Source organism: Staurois parvus, unplaced genomic scaffold, assembly GCF_062004578.1.
Source record: "Staurois parvus isolate SC_StPar_1 unplaced genomic scaffold, SC_StPar_1.0 ptg000747l, whole genome shotgun sequence".
Lineage (NCBI taxonomy): Eukaryota > Metazoa > Chordata > Amphibia > Anura > Ranidae > Staurois > Staurois parvus.
This window is the reverse complement of record NW_028318543.1, coordinates 1,886,652-1,910,775: the sequence shown is the minus strand read 5'-3', so window position 1 is coordinate 1,910,775 and position 24,124 is coordinate 1,886,652. Positions and strand designations below refer to the sequence as shown.

The 24,124-nt window shown below is 47.5% G+C and overlaps 1 protein-coding gene across 1 annotated transcript; it reads right to left on the bottom strand.

The window, feature by feature from the left end:
* Nucleotides 1–60: 60 nt before the first annotated feature.
* On the bottom strand, nucleotides 61–22,912 carry LOC149445076 (uncharacterized). The gene is made up of 2 exons (XM_089654252.1): nucleotides 15,957–22,912; nucleotides 61–184 (listed from the first exon to the last, which is right to left on the bottom strand). The coding sequence occupies exon 1, from the start codon at nucleotides 22,270–22,272 to the stop codon at nucleotides 16,183–16,185; it is 6,090 nt and encodes a 2,029-aa protein (XP_089510378.1). The 5' UTR covers nucleotides 22,273–22,912; the 3' UTR covers nucleotides 61–184; nucleotides 15,957–16,182.
* Between the last annotated feature and the right edge of the window lie 1,212 nt (nucleotides 22,913–24,124).

Here is a 24,124-nt window from a genome sequence, read left to right as displayed (position 1 = left end):
AACTACATTGGTAAAGTCTGCCGAGTCCAACAATCACTTACTAACAAATACAAACCGTACCGGAAATGTTGGATATCTCTCCTTCTGGACACGGGGAACACTCATAGCAGCATTTATATATGGAAGAGCCAAACTTTTTTCTGCTGCCGGGTAAACAGGGATCTGAGCATCGAGATATTGTTACCTGAAATCAGAAATTATTATTATTATTATTAACCATTTCCATACCGGGCACTGTCACCCCCTTCCTGCCCAGGCCAATTTTCAGGATTCAGAGCTCTCACACTTTGAATGACAATTGCGCGGTCATACAACAATGTACTCAAGCTTAAATTTTATCATTTTCTTCACACAACTAGAGCTTTCTTTTGGGGTTTTTATTTTTTGATAAATTACCAATAAAAGACCAAAAATTTTGAAAAAAAAACCTCACTTTTTTCTTTGTTTCTGTTAGCAAATAAATAATTGTTCTTCATAAATTTAGGCCGAGATGTATTCTGCTACATGTCTTTGATGAAAATAACCCAAATTAGGATGTATTATTTATCTGTAGGAAAGTTATAGAGTTCACAAACTATGGGATAGATCTGAAAACCAATCAATCCTGAAGTACTGACAGCCAATCTAATTTCTTCAGGTTCAAGAATGTCAGGACAGTACAGATATCCCCCAAATGTCAGGACAGTACAGATATCCCCCAAATGTCAGGACAGGATAGATATCCCCCAAATGTCAGGACAGTACAGATATTCCCCAAATGTCAGGACAGTACAGAGATCCCCCAAATGTCAGGACAGTACAGATATCCCCCAAATGTCAGGACAGTACAGATATCCCCCCAAATGTTAGGACAGTACAGATATCCCCCAAATGTCAAGACAGTACAGATACCCCCCAAATGTCAGGACAGTACAGATATCCCCCAAATATCAGGACGGTACAGATATCCCCCAAATGTCAGGACGGTACAGATACCCCCCAAATGTCAGGACGGTACAGATATCCCCCAAATGTCGGAACAGTACAGATATCCCCCAAATGTCGGAACAGTACAGATATCCCCCAAATGTCGGAACAGTACAGATATCCCCCAAATGTCAGGACAGTACAGATATCCCCCAAATGTCAGAACAGTACAGATATCTCCCAAATGTCAAGACAGTACAGATATCCCCCAAATGTCAGGACAGGACAGATATCCCCCAAATGTCAGAACAGGACAGATATCCCCCAAATTGTCAGAACAGTACAGATATCCCCCAAATGTCAGAACAGTACAGATAATTAAAAAAATAAATGACCCTCCAAAATTAAAAAAATAAATGACTTGAGGTCTCCCCCAAATCCGTACCAGACCCTTATCTGAGCCTGCAGCCTGGCAGGTCAGGAAAGAGGGGGCGGGGATGATTGACACTCCCCCCCCCCCAAACTACACCAGGGCACATGCCCTCAACATGGAGGGGTGAATTGGTGCAGGGCCTTCCCCCCACAAAGAGAACAGTATGATCTGGCGCTTAACTAGGACCAATGGTAATGCAAACAATATGTAAGGGAGTCCTTATAAGTCCTAATTACTCTTACAAAGTCCTTTTAAGGCCCAGAATTCCACAATATACAAAAAATCCAAAGAGGGTTAGGGACTGATGTGAATGTACGATATATGTAAAGTGCTGCTTAAATTGACAGTGCTGTACAAGTACCTGCAATAAATAAAGAAATATAAATACGTGATTTCTCATTTCCTGGTAGGGGGCGCGGTCGAGCCATTCGCGTCTGTGACTATCAATCACCGGTCCTGGCCGGTAATTACCCGCCCAGTGATTGCCGAGCATCTTCGATGGGGAGGAAGATTATTTTGTTTACAAACAATCTTCCTCCCTGTCAGCTCGGGCACACTGCACAGCACAGCCATCCAGAGCAGTGTGATTACAGTGAAGCACACACCACCGCCCCCTAGTAATACACTCCCAGCACACAGTTAACCCTTTGATCTCCCCTCATGTTAACTCCTTCCTGCCCAGTGCCATTCGTACAGTATCAGTGCTTTTTATTAGCTAGCTCCTCTCAATTGCCGTGAGCCATGATTGGCCAAGGTCACTGAGACTTTTGGCCAATCATGGCTCTTATTGTGAATTCAGCTGTGATTGGCCAAAGCATTGCACCTGACCTGTGGTCAGGTGCAATGCTTTGGCCAATTACAATGCGTCACCAGAGCGCATTGTACTGTGGGGCATACGGGCGAATGGCCCGCTGAACGCCCCAGATGTTTGTATGTTCAGTGAACAGTCGAAGATATGGACCATCCCTACAAGCCACCAAGGCTGTATGCCTGTAGGCAGGTGCAGTCTGCTTTCTTCACTGTAGGTGGCACCCGGCACATCCTGGAAAATAAGTCAAAGGAAAATCATTTTTTTCTATGGTTTCTTTGTTTCTGGAGGCAGCGTTCCGGTTCGCTACTATGTGTCCAGGTGACCTTTGGTGGCCATCTTTGGTGACCCCCATGTTTTGTCACATCCCGTCTATTAGGGAAAGTGATAGTGGAAGGGAAAGGTTCCTGATGAGTAGGAACAGGCTAGCACCCTCCTAGATAGCTAGAGGTAGATGGAGTTAATTGGAAGTTGGGAGGGCTGAGCAGCAGTCCAGGTGTAATAGTTAGCAGGGTGAAATTAAGTCAGGGCTGAGATGCTCTGTAGAGCAGTTCCCTGACACCTCTCCTGATCTAGAGACTTGGAGGAGTCTCTAGAACTCAGCTAGTGGTGGAGCTAGTCTGCACTCTTGAGGGATCCTGGCCAATCCTGAACAGAAGGCTTGGCATGGGGCAAGGACAGCCCTTAAGAGTGACCAATCCTGCTCAGCAGCAGGAAGAGTTTGGGTGGAAGATGTGTGAGAGGCTGAAGAGCAGGAGCCTGGGAGGGGGTCCAGGCGGGAAGGGGCCTACCTATAGGCAGTAGTCCTGGAAAGGAGGAAAGCTCAGAACTTCACCAGCCCCCAGAGCGAGGATCACCTATGCAGTAGGGAAGGAACAGCCCAGCAGAAGGCCTGAGAGCATCAACCAAACCACCAGCTCATAGGAGGACTGAGTGAGTGGACATGCACCCCCTGGGCCAGAGAGGGGAAGGAGCACTCTAGTGCTTAGCTTTCTACCCGGGACTGCCTTACATTTAAAGTGACAGGCACTGGATCCCCTGCTCAGGGATTCCTTCAGACAGCTGGATAAAGAAGTATCTAGGGTCTGGGGTGGTCCACCAGGAGAGGTTGGCTAGCTCTCCAATAAGATGATTCTTTGTTTTAAAGAGACTTGTACATAGTTCCAGGAATATTGTCCTCAATTGCAGTTCCTTTGGGCATCCCATACACCTCTTACCCCATCCAAGTTCAAAATACCCTAATAAAACAAAAAAACCCAAGATCAAGGACTGGTTACTGTCTCTGGAGTGCAAGTCTGGAAGGAAATGCATGTTGCCTGGGTGTGCAGGACTATAGGGGGACCCAAATCTCTAGTGACTAGTGAAGGGGGTAATGCTACACTAGGGACTCGCAAACCTGATCTGCAGCTTCCTTTTGGGACCGGACTGCATTCTGCCTTCTAAAGACAGATACTGTTGATGCATCTTTACACACCGCCCCTCTGCCAAGAACTGAACTCTGAGAGTTACCCTTAGCGGCGCTCTCCTGTTGGGGTTGTTTGTAGTTTACATTTTTCTACAACACAAGTTCTAATTTATCTGCAACTGGACTCTGTGTTTTTATTGCTGCACCCACACACGTGCCAAGATAAGGGTGTGGTATAAATGTTATGGGGGCCCATGCCATTGTTTCTTAAATGGGACAGTACACAGTTTTGTGTAAGCAAAATGGCATGGGATCCCACCAAAAATCATAGTAAACCCTTATCCCTGCATTCAGCCTGGATCACCAGGAAATGGGCAGTCCTCCCTTTCTGGCCTTGCCCAACCTGAGCTTCTATGACGCTGTCCTGTCACTGATCTTCCTATAGCTCCATATTCTGCACATGAATATATTGAGGTCCCCGACTGCTCGTAGCACTAGGGTCATGACAGGTTGGCTCTCACCATTTTACTGTATCTAAATCTATCCCATAATAAAATAAGTCATTGTTCAGAATCTCCCATCAACCGTGATACTGACTGATGTCACTGCCCACCGAACAATATGCACTCCCCGGCCACTTTATTAAGTACACCGTACTAGTAGAGGGTTGGACCCCCTTTTGCCTTCAGAACTGCCTTCATACTTCATGGCATAGATTCAAGAAGGTGGTGGAAACATTCCTCAGAGATGTTGGTCCATATTGACATGATAGCATCACGTAGTTGCTGCAGATTTGTCGGCTTCACGTCCATGATGCAAATCTCCCATTCCACCACATCCCAAAGGTGCTCTATTGGATGGAGAGCTGATGACTGGGGAGGCCATTGGAGTACAGAGACCTTGTTGTCATGTTCAAGAAAAAAGTTGGAGATGGCTTGAGCTTTGTGACATGGTGCATTATCCTGCTGGAAGGAACCATCAGAAGATGGGGACACTGGAGTCATAAAGGGATGGATTTGGTCAGCAACAAAGGGATGGATTTGGTCAGGTAGGCCATGCTCATTTGGTACTAATGGGCCCAAAGTGTGCCAAGAAAATCTTCCCCACGCCATGACACCACCACCACCAGCCTGAACTGTTGATATAAGGCAGGATGGATCCCCCACACCATGACACCATTACCACCAGCCTGAACCATTGATACAAGGCAGGATGGATCCACCACACCATGACACCACCACCACCAGCCTGAACCATTGATACAAGGCAGGATGGATCCACCACACCATGACACCACCACCACCATCCTGAACTGTTGATACATGCGAGGATGGATCCATGTTGTTTACATCATATTCTGACCCTACCATCTGAATGTTGCAGCTGAAATTGAGACTCATCAGACCAAGCAACATTTTTCCAATCTTCTATTGTCCAATTTTGGTGCGCCTGTGTGAATTGTAGCCTCCGTTTCCTGTTCTCAGCTGACAGGAATGGCACTCGGTGTGGTCTTCTTCTGCTGTAGCTCATCTACTTCAAGGTTGGACATGTTGTGCATCCAGAAATGGTATTCTGCATACCTTGGGTGTAGCGAGGGGTTATTTGAGTTACTATTACCTTTCATCATCTTAATCCAGTCTGCCCATTATCCTCTGATCTCTGACATCAACAAGGCATTTTCCTCCACACAACTGCCACTCACTGGATATTTTCTCTTTTTGGACCATTCTCTGTAAACCCCAGAGATGGTTGTGCAGGAAAGTCCCAGTAGATCAGCAGTTTTTGAAAGACCAACTCATCTGGCACCAACATGCATGCCACGTTCAAAGTCACTTAAATCCTCTTTCTTCCCATTCTGATGCTCGGTTTGAACTTTAGCAAGATGTCTTCACCACGTCTAGATGCCTAAATGCATTGAGTTGCTTCCATGTGATTGGCTGATTAGCAATTTGTGTTACCAAGCAATTGAACAGGTGGACCTAATAAAGTGGCCGATGAGTGTAAATCACAACTGTTACACCCACTCATGTCACTGTATATAATCTGTCACCAACTTGAAGATACATTCTTGTTTGGTCACATTAGATCAGTCACCATTTATCCAGGAGACACCTCTAGGGGGTTCTAAATGTTCTTATGGAATTTATGTTCACCAGCAACATGGAAAACACAAAGAGCTGCCCAGTTAGATTTATTTTCTATCCATTTATATTTCTTTTATACATTTCATGGACATCCTGAACTGCTTTGAGGGCCCAATTGGATGTATTACTAATAATTTCCTGATTTTAATGCTGCTGTTTTCTGTAATAATTATATCCCGTGTCATACTGTATGTCAGAGATTTACAGACCTCATTACCTTCTATGACAACTTTATTTCATAACACATACATACACAAAGTAGGAAATAGATCACTTATAGGAAACTTTGCACAAAATGATGGCAGTTAACAACCTTCACCGACTCCAAGAATGACCCCTTTCATGAACAGACGTATCTGCTGGAATATCTTAAAACAAGGACACAAATTCCTAGAAATCCTAATTATGAACCTCCTCAGCAAATGATATGAACAGAAAACATTGAAGTCATTTCTTACGTTGCCATTTTTCCAGAAGATGTTACTCATATCAAACGTTTTGGGTACAAAATCTGGGTCTTGAAAAACGGAAATTTTGCTTTGAGGAAAAGATATATTGCTTAAATAAAGGCAGCTCTGTACAATAAGATCGGTTGGAATTTCTCTTCTCTCATTGAAGTAGATCTCGCCTCCATCTGGATCGGTGTAATGAACATTTCTCACATATTTGTGCAGCTTTTCATGGAAGACAGAAATACTCACATTACTATATACAGGTATAAAGGTTCTGAAATTAAAGTCTAATTAAAAAATACAAAGTGGTTAGATCAAAGTTATTATTATTATACAGGATTTATGGCGCCAACAGTTTGCTCAGCACTTTACAATGTAACGGGAGACAATATAGCAACAATACAGATCAATACAAGAGGGAGGAGGGCCTGATCCTGGGAGCTTACAATCTAAGAGGGAGGGGCTAGTGGTACAAAACGTAGTAACTGTGGGGGATGGACTGATAGGAGGAATAGAAGATTCCGGTATTAGCTGAGGGCAGGATAGGCTTCCCTGAAGAGATCGGTTTTCAGAGATCGCCTAAAAGTGAGCAGAGTAGGTGATAGTCTGATAGATTAAGGTAGAGAGTTCCATCGGATGGGGGAAGCTCTGGAGAAGTCATGGAGATGAGCATGGGAGGAGGAGACAAGGGAGCTAGAAAGCAGGAAGCTGTGCAAGGAGCGGAGAGGAAGGCTTGGGTGATATTTGGAGACAAGATTGGTGATGTAATTTGGGGTGGAGTTATAAATGGCTTTATATGTTATTCAATTTTATCCGTTGGGCAATGAGAAGCCAGTGGAGGGATTGGCAGAGAGGGGTGGAGGACACTGAGTGGAGGTCAGTGGAGGGATTGGCAGAGAGGGGTGGAGGACACTGAGTAGAGATTAGTGGAGGGATTGGCAGAGAGGGGTGGAGGACACTGAGTGGAGGGATTGGCAGAGAGGGATGGAGGACACTGAATGGAGGCCAGTGGAGGGATTGGCAGAGAGGGGTGTAGGACACTGAGTGGAGGGATAGGCAGAGAGGGATGGAGGACACTGAATGGAGGCCAGTGGAGGGATTGGCAGAGAGGGGTGGAGGTCACTGAGTGTAGGTCAATGGAGGGATTGGCAGAGAGGGGTGCAGGACACTGAGTGGAGGCCAGTGGAGGGCTTGGCAGAGAGGGGTGGAGGACACTGAGTGGAGGCCAGTGGAGGGATTGGCAGAGAGGAATGGAGGACACTGAATGGAGGCCAGTTGAGGGATTGGCAGAGAGGTGTGGAGGACACTGAGAGGAGGCCAGTAGAGGGATTGGCAGAGAGGGATGGAGGACAGAGTGGAGGCCAGTGGAGGGATTGGCAGAGGGGTGGAGGACACTGAGTGGAGGCCAGTGGAGGGATTGGCAGAGAGGGGTGGCAGATATGGAACGGTTAGTAAGGTGGGTGAGTTTGGCCGCATCATTCATGATAGACTGAAGAGGGGATAGCCTGCGATGAGGTCGGCCAATGAGGAGGGAGTTACAATAGTCAAGGCGTGAGATAACCAGGGAGGGAATACATTGCTTAACCACCTCCCGCCCGCCATATTGTAATATGACGGGCGCAAGGTGGTTCTCTCATTCTGGAAGGAAGTCATATGATGTCCTCCCATTCTAACCGCGCATGTGCGGTTCCGGGAGCATGCAGCGCGGCGATCGGTGGTGTGCTGTGTTCCTCGGACACAGCGAATCACGGAAAGAGCCAAAGATGGCGGCTCGGTCATGTGATCAGCTGTGTCCAATCACAGCTGATCACATGTAAACAGGGAAATGCCGGTTATCGGCATTTCTCTCCTCACGAGCTGTCACGCTGACAGAGGAGAGGAGAGCCGGTAATCGGCATTCTTCGGAGAGGACATGTACACTGATCATCAGGGCAGTGATGATAAGTGTGCCCTGATGATCTGTGTAGCCCCAGCAGTGCCACCTGTCAGTGTACATCAGTGCTCATCCATGCCACCTGCCAGTGCCTATCAGTGCCACATCAGTGCCCCATTTCAGTGCCCATCAGTGCCACATCAATGCCACATATCAGTGCCCATCTGAGCTGCCTTTCAATGTCACCCATCAGTGCCAGTCAGTGCCACCTATCAATGCCAGTCAGTGCCAACTATCAGCGCTGCCAATCAGTGCCACCTATCAGTGCTAGGCAGTGCCTCCTATCAGTGTGCATCAGTGCCGCCTATCAGTGCCTCCTATCAGTGCCTGTCAGTGCTGCCTATCAGTGCCACCTAACAGTGCCAGTCAGTGCCCCCTATCAGTGTGCATCAGTGCCGCCTATCAGTGCCCATCAGTGCCGCCTATCAGTGCCTGTCAGTGCTGCCTATCAGTGCTGCCTAACAGTGCCAGTCAGTGCCACCTAACAGTGCCAGTCAGTGCCGCCTATCAGTGCCACATATGAGTGCTGCCTTTCAGTGCCCATCAGTGATGCCTGTCAATGCCCATCAGTGCCACCTACGATGAGTGCCTCCTCATTAGTGCCCATCAGTGCCACCTATCAGTGTCCATCAGTGCAGCCTATCAGTGCCCATCACTGCAGCCTCATTATTGCACATCAGTGAAGGAGAAAAATCACTTATTTATAAAATTTTATAACAAAAACGAAGAAAAAACTTTTTTTTTCAAAATTTTCAGTGGTTTTTGGTTTGTTTAAGAAAAAATAAAAATCCCCGAGGTGATGAAATACCACCAAAAGAAAGCTCTATCTGTCACAAAAAAATGATAAAAAGTATGAAAATTAATTTTCTTTTCAGACTTTACCGATCTTTATGTATATGTAGCGCCCTCTGGTGTTCATAGTTGTTGAGAGTAGTTGCTAGAAGCCTGGGTTTAGACAGAGGGTTATTTCAGTCCAGGCTGGAGGGCTCTACAGGTCAGTCCTATGGTACCCCTCTGCTCTAGAAGCTTGGAGAAGCTTCTAGAAGTCAGTAAGAGGAGGTGAGGAGGGGTTGATCTGCATATTTATGGCAGTCTGACCAATCCCAGACAGGAGGCCTGGCAGTGTGGCAGACCAGCCCTTAAATTTTGACAGAACCTGGCCAGCAGAGGAGTCGGGTGGAAAATTGGATGGACTGCTAATGTGCTGCTGTGTAGCCTTGGAGGGGGCCTAGGAGAATGGGGGGAGGGACTGTCTCTAGGTTGGAAGAAGGAGGAAGGCTGAAGGAGGGAGCTTCAATGCCCTGCAGTCCACCCGGAGAAGGACACCCTGCAATGCTTGGAGAGAAACCAGCCCAGAAGAAGACCTGAAAGCAGTTCTATCCACAGCTGCAGGACAAGGACAGTGTGAGGACCTCTACACCCCCAGGGCCTAGAAGGGAGAAGTCTGCTGGATCCAAGTTTTTGGTAAGTCTTCAGGGGACAGGTCTAAGTTAAATTCCATAATAAATCCAAAAAAACAAGCCCATGTCTGGATACAAGTAGAAAATGTGTGTTGCCTGGCTGTGCAGGAAGTAAAGGAGGACCCAAAACCAGCGGCTCTCAAGAGTATGGCACTACATTCAGGAGAACCAATCATTGCAGTTTTCCTGTCTATTACACTCAGGCTATGACTCTAGGAGAGGTCCGCAGAGGGCAGAGAAAGCTTCATATGGAGAGTTCATAGGAGAAGAGGGAGAGGGAGGTCTGTGAGTGACGGTCTCGGCCCTTGTTGATGGATTTTACTGGAGCCACACCCCTTATTAACAAGACACTGAAAACATACGGGCCCTAACTAAGAAAAACTAATGGGGCTTTAAGAGGCACCACAGCAAAAAGAAGATCAATACTCAAAATATAAACAGTTAAAGCTTTATTGAACAATATTAAAACCACGGTTGTGGTAGAGGCTTTGAGCATTCACCTTACCAACCGTTCAGTGTCTGCTACCCCTCTCTGCCAATCCCTCTACTGGCCTCCATTCACTGTCCTCCACCTCTCTCTGCCAATCCCTCCACTAACTTCCACTCAGTATCCTCCACCCATCTCTGCCAATCCCTCCACTGGCCTCCACTCAGTGTCATCCATCCCTCTCTGCCAATCCCTCCACTGACCTTCACTCAGTGCCCTCCACCCCTCTCTGCAAATCCCTCCACTGGCATTCGCTCAGTGTCGTCCATCCCTTTCTGCCAATCCCTCCGCTGGCCTCCATTCCATGTCCTCCACCCCTCTCTGCCAATCCCTCCACTGGCCTCCACCCCTCTCTGCCAATCCCTTCACTGGCCTCCTCTCAGTGTCCTCCAATCCTCTCTGCCAATCCCTCCACTGGCCTCCACTCAGTGTCCTCCACCCCTCTCTGCCAATCCCTCCACTGGCCTCCACTCAGTGTCCTCCAAACCTCTCTGCCAATCCCTCCACTTGCCTCCACTCAGTGTCCTCCACCCCTCTCTGCCAATCCCTCCACTGGCCTCCACTCAGTGTCCTCCACCCCTCTCTGCCAATCCCTCCACTGGCTTCCACTCGTCCAACAAATAAAATTCAAAATACTGACAACAACTTACAAAGCCATCCACAACTCTGCCCCCAGCTACATCACCATCCTGGTCTCAAAATATCAACCAAACTGCTCTCTTCAATCCTCCCAAGACCTTCTTCTCTCTAGTTCCTGTGTCACCTCCTCCCATGCTCGCCTCCAGGACTTCTCCTGAGTTTCTCCCATCCTATGTAACTTCTTACCCCAATCTGTCCGGCTGGCTCCTAATCTATCCGCCTTTAGATGATCCCTTAAAACCTCTTTAACCACTTCCTGTCCAGGCCAATTTTCAGCTTTCAGTGCTATCACACTTTGAATTACAATTGCGCGGTCATGCAACACTGTACCCATATGAATGTTTTAGCATTTTTTTTGAGACAGATAAAACTTTATTTTGGTTGTATTTATTCACCGCTGGTATTTTTATTTTTTTGCTATATAAATGAAAAATTCCAAACAGTTGAAAACAAGTGTTTTTCTTATAAAATTTTTCAAATAAATAATCTTTCTTCATAAATCTTGGCCAAAATGTATTCAGTTATCTTTTTAGTAAAAAAAAAATAACAAAATTAGTTTGTAACCAAAAAATATAATTTTTCAAAAAATTTTTTATACATTTTTATTATTTTTTTAATATTATTTATGTGTTTGTTTTTTTTCTAACATACTGTAACCTAGCAGTAGAGGGTCACCATGGTGACAGTACTACTTGTGGGAGGTGATGAAGATTTTTTTTTACACTGATTGCATTTAAACCCATAAAGGCTGTAAAAGCAATCATTTCTCCTTCTCTCTGGCTGCATTCCTGCAGCCATTGAGAAATACTGTGAGAGGACCATGAGTGCGCATGCGCGGCCGACGGGACGGACATGTCCCACTAGAGCTCCATCTCTCCGTCGGGCGACAGTGAAGAGGAGCTGCGGATCCCGGCCACAATGTAATATAGGAGGACCCCCCCTGACCTTAACAGATTTAAAGAGGCGGGATGCCTCAGATAAGCAGGGGCTCTGTCCCCATAGAGCTCCGTGTATAGGCCCGCCCACGGCCAGGAGCTAATACGAGGACACAGGGAGATAAGGGGGCTGTAATCCTCACGACAGCCCCCCCCTTTGGAAAATGGCGTAATGGTCAAGGGGACGCCAAGGCACCAGGCCCCCCCCCGCCCAAACAAGTCAATTAAGAAGGCCCTGGCTAAAGCCTCCACCAAGATGGCCACCGCCCCAGCTTGTGGGAACAAAAAGGTTGCAGGCGCATTCGCAGCACTGCGGGACTCACAGCCCAGCCATCCCTGCGCTTCAGAGGGTGAGTCTGACGCCGAGCGAGACACCCCTACACACGCTCTGAAACCTGACCTTACACCCCCTGACTTACTAGAGCGCTTTGAAAAAATGTTGCATAAAGCTCTGAAACAGACTTCTGACCGCATCACCGCCACGCTATCTAGGGAAATCCACGAACTTGGACAGTGCACTGCCAACCTAGAACAGAGAGTGGACAGTCTCGACGCCTCCCATCGAGCACACACAGAAGACCTTGACCTCCTACGTGATGAAAATGCAACATTATTGACGCAACTGGAGGACTTCGAAAGTCGTGCAAGGCGCTCTAATCTGCGTATCCGTGGCCTACCGGAAACAATCGTTGACGTCCAGTCGACTGTAACAGCTCTATTCCAAGAGCTCGCCCCAGCTATCCCGATTGAATGACTAGAGATGGATAGAGTCCACAGTGCGTTAGCTCCTTGACACGCGGAAGGTCCACCACGTGACATAATAGCCAAGCTCCACTTTTTCCGCACTAAAGAGCAACTCCTCCAAGCAGCTCAAGGTCACACCTACCAACTATTCCAAGACCTGTGCCCCACAACCATTGCCAAACGCAGGGCTATGAAACCTCATCTGCAGGCACTTCAGCAGCATGGCATACTGTGTAGGTGGAGCTTCCCGTTCGCAGTGCGTTTCCGATACCAGACCCGAGATTTCACCTGCAAGACTCCTGAGGATCTACTGGTCACTCTGCGGAACCTACAACTAGATTTACCAGCAATGCCGTCGGAGAATGCTAAACAGAGGTCCACGTCCTGCTCGCCGCAGAAATCTTACCCCCTACGCGCACCGGATGGCCAACTCAGCTTCCACAAATGGGGATGCTTCCTGTCACCAGGCTAGTCCCCAAAAGACACCATGGACTGAACTATATACCGCAACTTTCTTTTTACCACTTCCACCAGACGGTGTACCCTTTTGACCAGCGCCGAAGTCTACCACCAAGTTATCCTCTTTCTCTCTTTTGTTTGAACTTGGGTTGCCCCATAAGTTAGGGGGCTTTTTCGGCCTTTGTTTCTACGTCATGGAGGACTCACAGAAACTCGCATGCCATATCCTGCGTCACTCCTCCTGGACTGCTCCTAGGCTTATATATGGAAACCTGGTCTCTGGCGGCATGGGAAGCCACACACTTCTACTCATGCCGCTCTATATGTACAGTCGATGCTGCCTGGGCCTAGGAACCCCTCAAATCACCGGGTTCTTGTCTATCGGCTCCCTCCTGGGATCCTACTACCGTATACCTTTTTTTTTCTTTTTAACACTGTTATCCCTACGGTCCACGTACCTGCGCGCTCCAAACTAGCTCCTGTGTTATTGCCTATTTAATAGCACTGGGGCTACTGTTGCTCCCCGGCCCACCCTGCAGTTGGGTGTCCTCAGGGACCACCTCTCAGGCCTTGAATGGCCCCCCGTACCCCTCTTTTGTTGCCTTCCCAATATCACACCCTTCCCCCTTCCTCCCCCCTATATGACTTCATGACTTCGTGCAATCTCTCACGTAAACTAACCATCTTATACGGTACTCCTCAGGCTCCTTCCCAGTTGGCAATGCCATATTTTCTCAAATGCTACACACTCTCCCCATGGGCTCACTAAACATCCTCACCCTGAATGTGCAGGGCCTTAATATACCGCAGAAACGCAACAAGGCTTTCCGCTTTTTTGCTTCACTAAAGGCTCACGTTGTCTGCCTACAGGAAACACACTACACCCCTTACTCCACCCCTAAGTTTTTTGGCCCCTGTTATCTTCAGGTCTATACGGTCTCCGCCACCACCAAACGCAGAGGGGTGCTGATAGCCTTCCATCGCACAACACCTTTCACTTTATATACTGAAGTCAAAGATTCCGAGGGTCGCTATCTCCTGTTGATAGGGCAACTCCTAGATGTAGATGTCACCATTACTGCATACTATGCTCTGAATCAAAGTCCCCTACAATTTCTTTCTCACATACTCTCGGTTATAGATCACCACAAGCGAGGTACCTTACTGGTCTGCGGAGACTCTAACTGTCAGGGTCCGCCGCGGCGCTGGTCCCAGCGCAGGCGCAGTGCACCGCTTCACACAGGGATGCGGGCACTAGATCCGGGCAGGCCACGGCGAGGCCACGCATGCGCAGTAGGTGATGCGCGCGCGCGCGCCGGGCACCAATGACAGCGCAGGGCGCGGTATTTAAATCACTCTGAGCTGTCACTTGGTGCCATTCGGTCTAAATCTTTTCCTGTGTTCCTGATTCTGATTGTGAGTACTTACCTGGATTGTCTGACCTTGCTGCCTTCTCCTGCCCTGACCTCTGGCTTGCCTGACCTCTCTTCTGTATGCCCCATATATGTTCTGATATACCGTTGCTGACCTGGCATGTGACCAGACTATTCTCTGCCCGCTGTTTTGTACCTTGCATACCCCACGGTTCCTGACCCGGCTTGTTTGACCCTGCACCTGCTCAGCCATCCATCCATCCCGTCAGGATCTCCCGGCCTTCTCACATTAGGCTCTTCCTCTGCAGGAGCCTCTGGCGGATACCCCTACCAGTGGTGAGTGTGCCCAGTAACTGCGACCTGGTCTCAGAGCGCTCCAAGTCCATCCCCACCATCAGGGGCCCTGGTGAACAAGTGCTCTGGGACTTAGATTCCGCATGCTGGAAGCACCTCACCGGTGGGTTGCTAGAGGTACCGCCGGGTGGTCCCTTACAGTACCGAACGGCCATGACTGAGCCTAGAGGAGGACCATCCCCACTGGAGGACATTTGCAGACACTTGTCGGCCCTGGCGCAGGCAGTCGCGGCCCTACAAGACAAGTGTATGCATCTGGAAAATCATTTCCAGACCCTCTCAGTATCTGACACCACCTCGCAGGCCCCAATTTCTGCCTCCCCGGCTGGGAAGGCCCCGACACCAACCACGGGGGCCACTGCTGCACCACCCGTGGTTGAACCCCGTGTTCCCCTGCAAGAACGCTTTTGCGGCGACCGTGCACGTTTCAGGGTTTTTTTTGACCTCCTATTTTTTGACCTGCAGCCCCGTACATTTACAACAGAATCGGTTAAGGTGGGGTTTATTATCTCGCTACTTCAGGATGAACCCCAGGACTGGGCCCACAGATTAATGGAGAACCAAGACCCACATCCTGGAACAGTAAAAGACTTTTTTGAGGCAATGGCCATCCTGTATGATGACCCACAGCGGGCGGCTCCAAGCAGCTTGCAATAAGGACTCTCTACAGTTTCAAGGTCACACCTACCAACTATTCCAAGACCTGTGCCCCACAACCATTGCCAAACGCAGGGCTATGAAACCTCATCTGCAGGCACTTCAGCAGCATGGCATACCGTATAGGTGGAGTCCGTTGTGTTCCATTCACCATACTGTCAGGAACACTGTCGCGCTTCGGGCCCCACGATTCCTCAGGTTCTCCTTTGCTCAATAGGGGATCCCAATTTAGAACAAATTATTCCAGCGGCCTATCATGACTACCTGGATGTATTTAGTAATCGAGGGGCAGATACCCTTCCCCCTCATCGTCCATATGACTGTCCCATAGACCTGCTACCGGGTTCCGAAATTCCTTTCGGCCGGATTTTCCCGTTATCAGAACTAGAATTGGGGGCTCTTAAGGAATATATTGATGAGAGCCTCCAAAAGGGGTTCATTCGGCCCTCTACTTCTCCAGCAGGAGCCGGAATTTTCTTTGTGGAAAAGGACAAATCCTTGAGACCCTGTGTCCTGCCTTCTCTGCAGTTATGAAAGGGTTACAGAGGATTACAGGCAGTATAACCTTTGATGTCCACACAGTAAAGAGTCGATGATTGATAACCGATGATCTTTTACTGATAACATGTGATCATAATGAGAATGAATAAATGTGCGTGAATAAATGTGGTAAAACTGAAATACAAACAGAATAAACAGACATGAGTACATATCTAACTACCTAGCTATATACATAACATTCCTCAGTACATAGGAGGGGTACTTACAGACTTTGGGGGTCTAATCAAGCCCATATATGAAGAGGGAACAGCATCCCACATGTACTTGCATTATAGAATTTCTTCAGTCTGAAGAGATGAGGTCACTTCCTCCCAAGTTAGCAGACAGGACGTCCCTAGCCTTAAAGGGACAGACACTGCTGAATGCTAAAGAATGCCTTGTGTAATACAAGGCAGCACACTCCCCACCTGGCATAATAATGATATGCCACTATTAAACTCTTGGAAGGAGTAAAATGACTTCCGTGATGGGTCTAAGGTACACCTTAGGGGTGCCCTGTTTTACTACTCTGACCTCTACTTTCCTGACTCTGCTATCACTACTAGCATCAGTCCCCACAATGAGTCCAATTGGCCACTCGTTCCTGTGGGCCTGAGAGTCTTTTAGTAGAACAACATCTCCAACTTGTAAGTTGGGCTTGTCGGCTTGCCATTTGTTGCGTGGTTGGAGGGTCATCAGGTACTCCTGTCTCCATCTCTTCCAGAAGATATCGGCAAGGCTTTGAACTTGTTTCCATTGCTTGGTGTACAAGTCTTTAAGATCAAAGTCCCCGTTGGGAGCTGTCACCATCTCCATCTTCTGGGTCAGCAACGTTGCCGGTGTCAAGACGGTTGGCATCTCTGGGTCAGTAGACACTGGGACCAAAGGTCTGGCGTTCATGATAGCCATGACTTCAGCCATCAGCGTGGTTAGGACTTCGTGTGTGAGACGAGTAGATCCAATCTTTAGAAGCATTGCATCTAGAATGCGGCGAGCTACTCCAATCATCCTCTCCCAAGCTCCTCCCATATGTGAGCCATGAGGAGGGTTGAAGATCCAAGTGCATCTTTGATTTTGAAGATAGTTACTTGTCTCTGAGTCTGTTGCAACGATCTTCAATTCCTTGCAGGCTCCAATAAAGTTTGTGCCACAATCAGAACGAATCTGTTTTGCTGGTCCTCGAATGGAGAAAAATCTTCTCAAGGCATTGATGAAGCTTGAGGTAGATAGAGACTCAATTACCTCAATGTGAACTGCTCTGGTACTCATACACGAGAAAAGAACAGCCCAGCGTTTGCTCTCTGCACTGCCTCCTCTGGTCTTGCGAGAAGAAATGTTCCAAGGACCAAAAACGTCCAGGCCTACATTTGTGAATGGAGGATCTGAAGCCAGCCTGTCTGGAGGTAAGTCTGACATCTTCTGGACTTCAAGTTTTCCTCTGATTTTCTTGCAAGTTACACATTTGTTAATCACACTGGAGACTAGTCTTTTGCCTCCTAGGATCCACAATCCAGCTGAGCGGACTGCTCCTTCAGTGAGGTGGCGACCTTGATGTGCAACTTGCTCGTGGTGGTGTCTTGTCAGAAGAACGGCAACATGATGATTCTTGGGTATGACAATGGGATGTTTTTCTAGAATAGTCATATCAGCTGCGGGTAGACGACCTCCAAGTCTCATCACTCCATCTTCATCAAGGACAGGGTTCAATTTTCTGAGCGGGCTGTGTTTAGAAAGATCTTCTTTCTTGAGAAGACATTGAATTTCTTCCTTGAAGGCTTCCTGCTGAACACATCTGATAATGGTGACATTGGCTCGCTCAAGATAGTCATTGTTACCCTGGTCAACACTGGCTGTTTTGCTGAAGGATCTGGCCAAGCAGATGAGTTTCCCTATGGCACGGATGAGTGACTTCCAGCTGGAAAACCTTTTGAACCTACATGAGCCAAGACCTTCTCTGGTGGTTAGAGTCTTGTAAACTGCAACTAGAGGTCTTACCTCTTTGTCTTGGTCTGGTTCTACAAGCTGAAAAGTTCCTTTCTGATCAGTCTCTTCAGTTTCTGGTCCAGTCAAGAAGGATGGACCTGTGAACCAGTTAGTCTGTTTGAGGACAGCAGCTGGTACCAGTCTAGTCCCATGATCAGCAGGGTTCTTGTCTGTACTGATGTGATGCCACTGTTCTGGACTTGTACACTTTCTGATACGTGTCACTCTGTTTGACACGTATGTGTAGAATCTTCTTGAAGCGTTATGGATATAACCTAAAACAATCTTGCTGTCTGTGTAGAAGTTCACTGCATGGATTTCGATGTCCAGTTCTGCAATGAGTAAGTCTGCTATCTCCACAGCTAGAACAGCAGCACAAAGTTCTAAGCGTGGGACCGTGTGAGCAGGTCTTGGAGCCAGTTTGGACTTTCCCAAGATGAATCCTGCATGGCTTTGTCCCTGAGTGTCTATGACTCTAAGGTAGGCTACAGCTGCTATAGCCACGGTGGATGCATCTGAAAACACGTGTATCTCTCTTCGTTTTGTAACAGACAAAGAAACAGAGACGTATGGTCTTTGGATGCTAAATCGCTCAAGCTCCAGCAAAGAGTCTTTCCACAACTTCCACTGCATTTCTTTCTTTTCAGGTAGAGGTGTGTCCCAATCACTTTGTTCTAGCTCAGTTGTAATCTCTCTCAAAAGAGCTTTGCCTTGAATGGTGATGGGTGCTACGAACCCCAAGGGATCGTAAAGACTGTTGACCGTAGACAAGACACCTCGCTTTGTGAAAGGCTTCTCTTCCCTGGATACTCGGAAGGTGAAGCTGTCAGTTTTCAAGTCCCAACTAAGCCCTAAGCTTCTTTGAAGGAGTGGTGAATCTGTACCTAGATCTAGGTCTTTAAGGTCTTTTGCACGGTCTTCTGCTGGGAATGCTTCCATTACTTTGCTGTTGTTGGAAGCCACTTTGTGCAGTCTTATGTTAGATTCTGCTAGCAAGTCTCTAGTGCTTTTCAAAATGTCAATGGCTTCTCCACTACTGGAGAAGGAAGCAAGTCCATCATCTACATAAAAGTTTTTCATAACAAATTGTTTGGCTTCAGGGTTGTGTCTGTCACCTTGCTGCGCTGCTCGTCTCAAGTTGTAGATAGCGACAGCTGGTGAGGGACTGTTCCCAAACACATGTACTTTCATCCTATACTCTATGATACCTTTGTTGAGGTCGTTGTCTTCATACCATAGGAACCTCAGGTAGTCTCTGTGGTCTTCACGGACAAGGAAGCAGTAGAACATCTGCTGTACATCTGCTGTTACTGCAACAAGTTCTCTTCGGAATCTGATAAGGACTCCAAGAAGTGTGTTGTTCAGGTCTGGTCCGCTGAGAAGTACATCATTAAGGGAAATACCTTCATGCTTTGCACTGGAATCAAATACTACACGTATCTGACCTGGTTTTTGAGGATGGTACACTCCGAATATTGGCAAGTACCAGCGTTCTTGTGTTTCATGCAGTGCTGGTGCTTTTTCAGCTTGATCTTTCTCAAAGATTTTCTGCATGAATTCTTGGAAGTGTTCTTTCATGTCTGGCTTTCTTTCAAGAGTGCGCTGCAATAGCGCAAGGCGTTTCTCTGCTTGCACTCTGTTGTTGGGAAGACGATGCCGTGGTGTACGGAATGGTAGTGGGGCTACCCAACTGCCTGCTTTGTCTTTGAAGACTTCTCTGTCCATGATCTCAAGGAAGAGGTTATCTTCAACAGATGGTGCTAGTTTGTCATCATCTTGAGTTCTCTCAAACACTTTGTGGCCTAGCTGATCTGAATCTTCAGCTGAGCCTGTATCTTCCAGGAACCTCTGGATGTTCTGGGGATGTGTTGGGTTAGATAGTTTCTCTTTAATCTGCATGCTGTTGTTACATGGGCAAAGACATGATGTGCGACCGTTCTGCAGCAGATTTGTTCTGTAAACATTCACCTTTGTGGGTTTGTGAAGTCCGTCCAGACATACATTTCCAACGATAACCCATCCACGATCAAGACGCTGAGCAAATGGTGCATTGTGCGGCCCATTGTATTGTTCTCTGACCTTGTGCACTCTCAGTATGTCTCTTCCTAGTAGAAGGACGATTGCAGCATCTGGGTTGAGTGTTGGGATCTTGTCTGCTATTTGCACGAGATGAGGGTAGTGACGTGCCACTTCAGGTGTGGGAATCTCTGACCTGTCATCTGGTATCATGTCACATTCTATGAGGGTAGGAAGAGTCAGCTGCGTCTTTCCATCTAATGACTCGATGGTGTAGTTGTTTGCTCTTCTCCCTGATGTCTCTATAACTCCAGAACATGTCTTCAAGGTGTATGGAGTTGAACTTCCTTTGTCATCGAAGAGGTCAAAGAATTCTGTCTTTGCTAGAGACCTGTTGCTTTGTTCGTCTAGGACTGTATACATCTTCACTGCCTTTTCTCTGAGACCATTGGGATACACTTTGACTAAGCATATCTTGGAGCATGATCTAGAGAGTCCTGGTTCTGTACAGATCTCAGTGCACTTTGAAGTTATCGCTGGTGTTGCACTTTCTTTTTGCTCCCCACCATAATCTTCTTGAGTTGCTGGAACTTCTGATCTCCATGGTGGTGGTCCTGGGTGCAGTGCTGACAGATGTCGGTCATTGTTGTATTCTGTGCACCGTATTTCTCTCTTACAGTCTTTTGCAAGATGTCGCATTGAGGCGCAGCATCTGAAACAAATGTGATTGTCTTTAAGGTAAGCCTTGCGCTCCTCTAATGTCTTACTTCTGAAACTGCGACATTTTCTTAGTGGATGAGGCTTGTTGTGTATTGGGCACTGTTTGTCTGGATCTTCAACTTCCTTGCTTGTGTTGTCTTCCTGATTGGCTGCAGCCTCAGGCGGGACTTCTGTCTTCCGCACAGACACTGTTGCTCTGCGTTCTTTGTAGTGTACTGGCGGCTGCTTCTCTGTCCTTGGGGAGCTTGCAACTCTCTTGTTCAGGAAGGCGAAGCTTGGGTCATTACGTGTCTTAGCTTGGTCTACAACGAATTCAGCAAGGAAGACAAACGGTGGAAATGCAACTCGATAGTCTTTCTTGTATCTGGATGCTTGAGAGACCCACCTTTCTTGCAGGTTGAAAGGGAGCTTCTCGATTATGGGCTCTACTCCACGTGCTGTGTCTAAGTATAAGAGACCTGGCAGAGTTCCACTAGTCTTTGCTGCTTCTATCTCTAGGAGTAGGTCTCCGAGCTCTCTCAGTTTCTGATTGTCTTTGTTTGTCATTTTCGGGCAAGTTTCAATTTTCTTTAAAAGTGCTTCTTCTATTACTTCAGGTGACCCATAGCAGTCTTCCATTCTCTGCCAGACCATCGCAAGTCCTGCTGTTGCATCATGGACATGCACTGACCTGATTCTTTTGGCCTGCTCTGAGGACTCTGGTCCTAGGTATTTGGCGAGTAGGTCGAGCTTCTCTCTGTCTGTCAGCTCTAAGTTTTGGGTGCTGCTTAGGAAGGATGACCTCCAGGCCCAGTAGTTTTCAGGACGATCGTCGAACTTCAAGAGACCAGTGCTCACCATCTCACGGCGCATCAGGTATTTCGACACGTCTGTAACCCTTGCTGTGTCAGGTGCGTTTGTTCTGGGTACAAACGCGGGACTACTGGCTGATAGTGACTGATGGGTTCGTTGAGGTATTTGACTAAGTCTATTTTGGTCAGATGGTTGCTCTCCTCTATTGTAGTCTAGATCTGGTTTTGCACGAGGAGAGGTTATATCGCCATCTACTTGGTTTCTTAGCGTGTTGGCGGTTTGGTATCTGAGCCCCTGATTGGTTGACTTATCACGTGGCGGTTCAGGTTCAGTCTTGTAGTGATGCGTAACATCAAAGCTGTCTGCTCCCAACTGGGTCCTTGATGGTTTCGGTGCATCACTAGGCTGTTTATCAGGGTACAGGGTTGCTTGTGATTGCACGTACTCACGGGTGCGCTGGAATGTACTGAGAGGTGTTATCGGGGTTTCCAGTACATCGCTCTCTACAAACTGAATATCTGCAGCTCTCGCGAGAACTTCGGCTTCAGCTATGGCTGCTGCAGCGATTTTCTGTTGCTGAAGTATGTGCAAAGAGGCTTGCACTTCTGCCTTTCTCCTTTTTTGCTCTCCATCTAGGTAGCCTTGCTCTTTCATAAGCTCTGCTTCCTGTATAGCATAGGAGGCCATGGCGCATGCGGCCTCGGCCTTGGCTTGTGCCCTGGCGGCGATAGCGCTGACTGAAGACAAGTTTGTGACACTAGAATGTCTGGAACTTGTATGCTTACTCCTGGCTGCCCCAGCACTGACTGACGATAGGTCTGTGACGTTTGAATGCCTGGAACTTGAACGCTTAGATCTGGCGGTTTCTGCTTTGGATGACGACAGATCCGATTTGTTATAAGTTCTCGGCGTGCTGCATTGTGACCTAGTTTCCAGCGTACTGTGCATATTTTCTTCCTGTTTGCACGAGATTTTAGGAAGGGTTAATTTAGTGATATCTTTCATATCTTTCTCTGTGTCTGTGTGCTGCATTGTGCTTGAGTGGAGTACACAGCGTGTACACGAAGCTGAGTTAGTTTCACTTTGCTATGCCTTAGACTGGCTGTGCTGTGGGGATTTCACACACACGTGCTGCTGCACCAACAGTTAAGAGTCTCCTCTGTGTTGTGGGGCCTGCTGTAGATTTTTCACACAATGTGCTCTGAAGTAACCGTGTAAGTCTTTTTACTGTCCTGCCTTCTCTGCAGTTATGAAAGGGTTACAGAGGATTACAGGCAGTATAACCTTTGATGTCCACACAGTAAAGAGTCGATGATTGATAACCGATGATCTTTTACTGATAACATGTGATCATAATGAGAATGAATAAATGTGCGTGAATAAATGTGGTAAAACTGAAATACAAACAGAATAAACAGACATGAGTACATATCTAACTACCTAGCTATATACATAACATTCCTCAGTACATAGGAGGGGTACTTACAGACTTTGGGGGTCTAATCAAGCCCATATATGAAGAGGGAACAGCATCCCACATGTACTTGCATTGTAGAATTTCTTCAGTCTGAAGAGATGAGGTCACTTCCTCCCAAGTTAGCAGACAGGACGTCCCTAGCCTTAAAGGGACAGACACTGCTGAATGCTAAAGAATGCCTTGTGTAATACAAGGCAGCACACCCTGTATCGACTACCGGGAGTTAAACAGGGTTACGATTAAGAATCGTTATCCGCTGCCCCTGGTCCCCGAACTCTTTCAGAGTCTGAAGTCAGCAGCCATTTTTACGAAGCTAGATTTGAGGGGTGCTTATAATCTGGTATGCATAAGGGAGGGGGACGAATGGAAAACAGCCCTCTGCACTCGTTTTGGGCATTTTGAATACCTGGTTATGCCTTTCGGTCTCTGCAATGCCCCGGCCACATTCCAGCATTTCATAAATGACATTTTCAGGGACTATCTGGATGTTTTTGTAGTCGTGTATCTTGATGACATTTTGATATTTTCTCCCTCACTTGAGACGCATCGGGAACACGTGGCAAAGGTATTAGAGCGTTTGCGCTTACATGGATTATATGCCAAGGCAGACAAATGTAGTTTCGAGCAGCGTAGCATTGCTTTTCTGGGTTTGATCATTTCCACTACGGGGTCGCAATGGATCCCCAGAAGGTCTCAGCAATTTTGGAATGGCCAACCCCTACAGACAAGAAGGGGGTCCAACGCTTTGTTGGGTTTGCAAATTTTTACAGGAAGTTTATCAAGAACTTCTCGGGTCTGGTCTCCCCCATTACGCAGTTGACCAAGCAATGAATCTTGTTTAAATGGACACCGGAGGCTCAGGAGGCCTTTGAGGCCTTGAAGACGTTATTTACTACAGCCCCCATTCTCGGTCACCCGGACGCATCACTACCTTATGTGTTGGAAGTAGACGCATCGGAAAATGCAGTGGGGTCCATTCTGTCCCAAAGGAAAGGTACCAGGGAGCTTTTACACCCAGTGGCGTTTTTCTCAAGAAAATTGACCCCGGCCGAGAGAAACTATGACATCGGCGACAGAGAACTGTTGGCTATCAAGACAGAACTAGAGGAATGGAGATATCTCCTGGAAGGCGCCACGCATCCAATTCTGATCTTTACTGATCACAAAAACTTAGAGTACCTGAGGACAGCAAAACGCTTTCGACCACGGCAGGCCAGATGGGCACTATTTTTCTCCCGCTTTTCATTTCACATAACATACCGACTCGGATCTAAGAATACCAAGCCCGACGCGCTCTCACGCATGTTTGAGGACCCAGAAGAAGAGCCCAGGCCAGATACCATTCTTTCGTCAGGAAACTTTTTGGCTCTCCAGACAGAACTCTGCTGTAAGTTACAGGAGGCATCC

Coding starts and splice junctions, on each gene's coding strand:
- LOC149445076 (XM_089654252.1), bottom strand. CDS start 22,272: ATGCAGCACACAGACACAGAGAAAGATATGAAAGATATCACTAAATTA.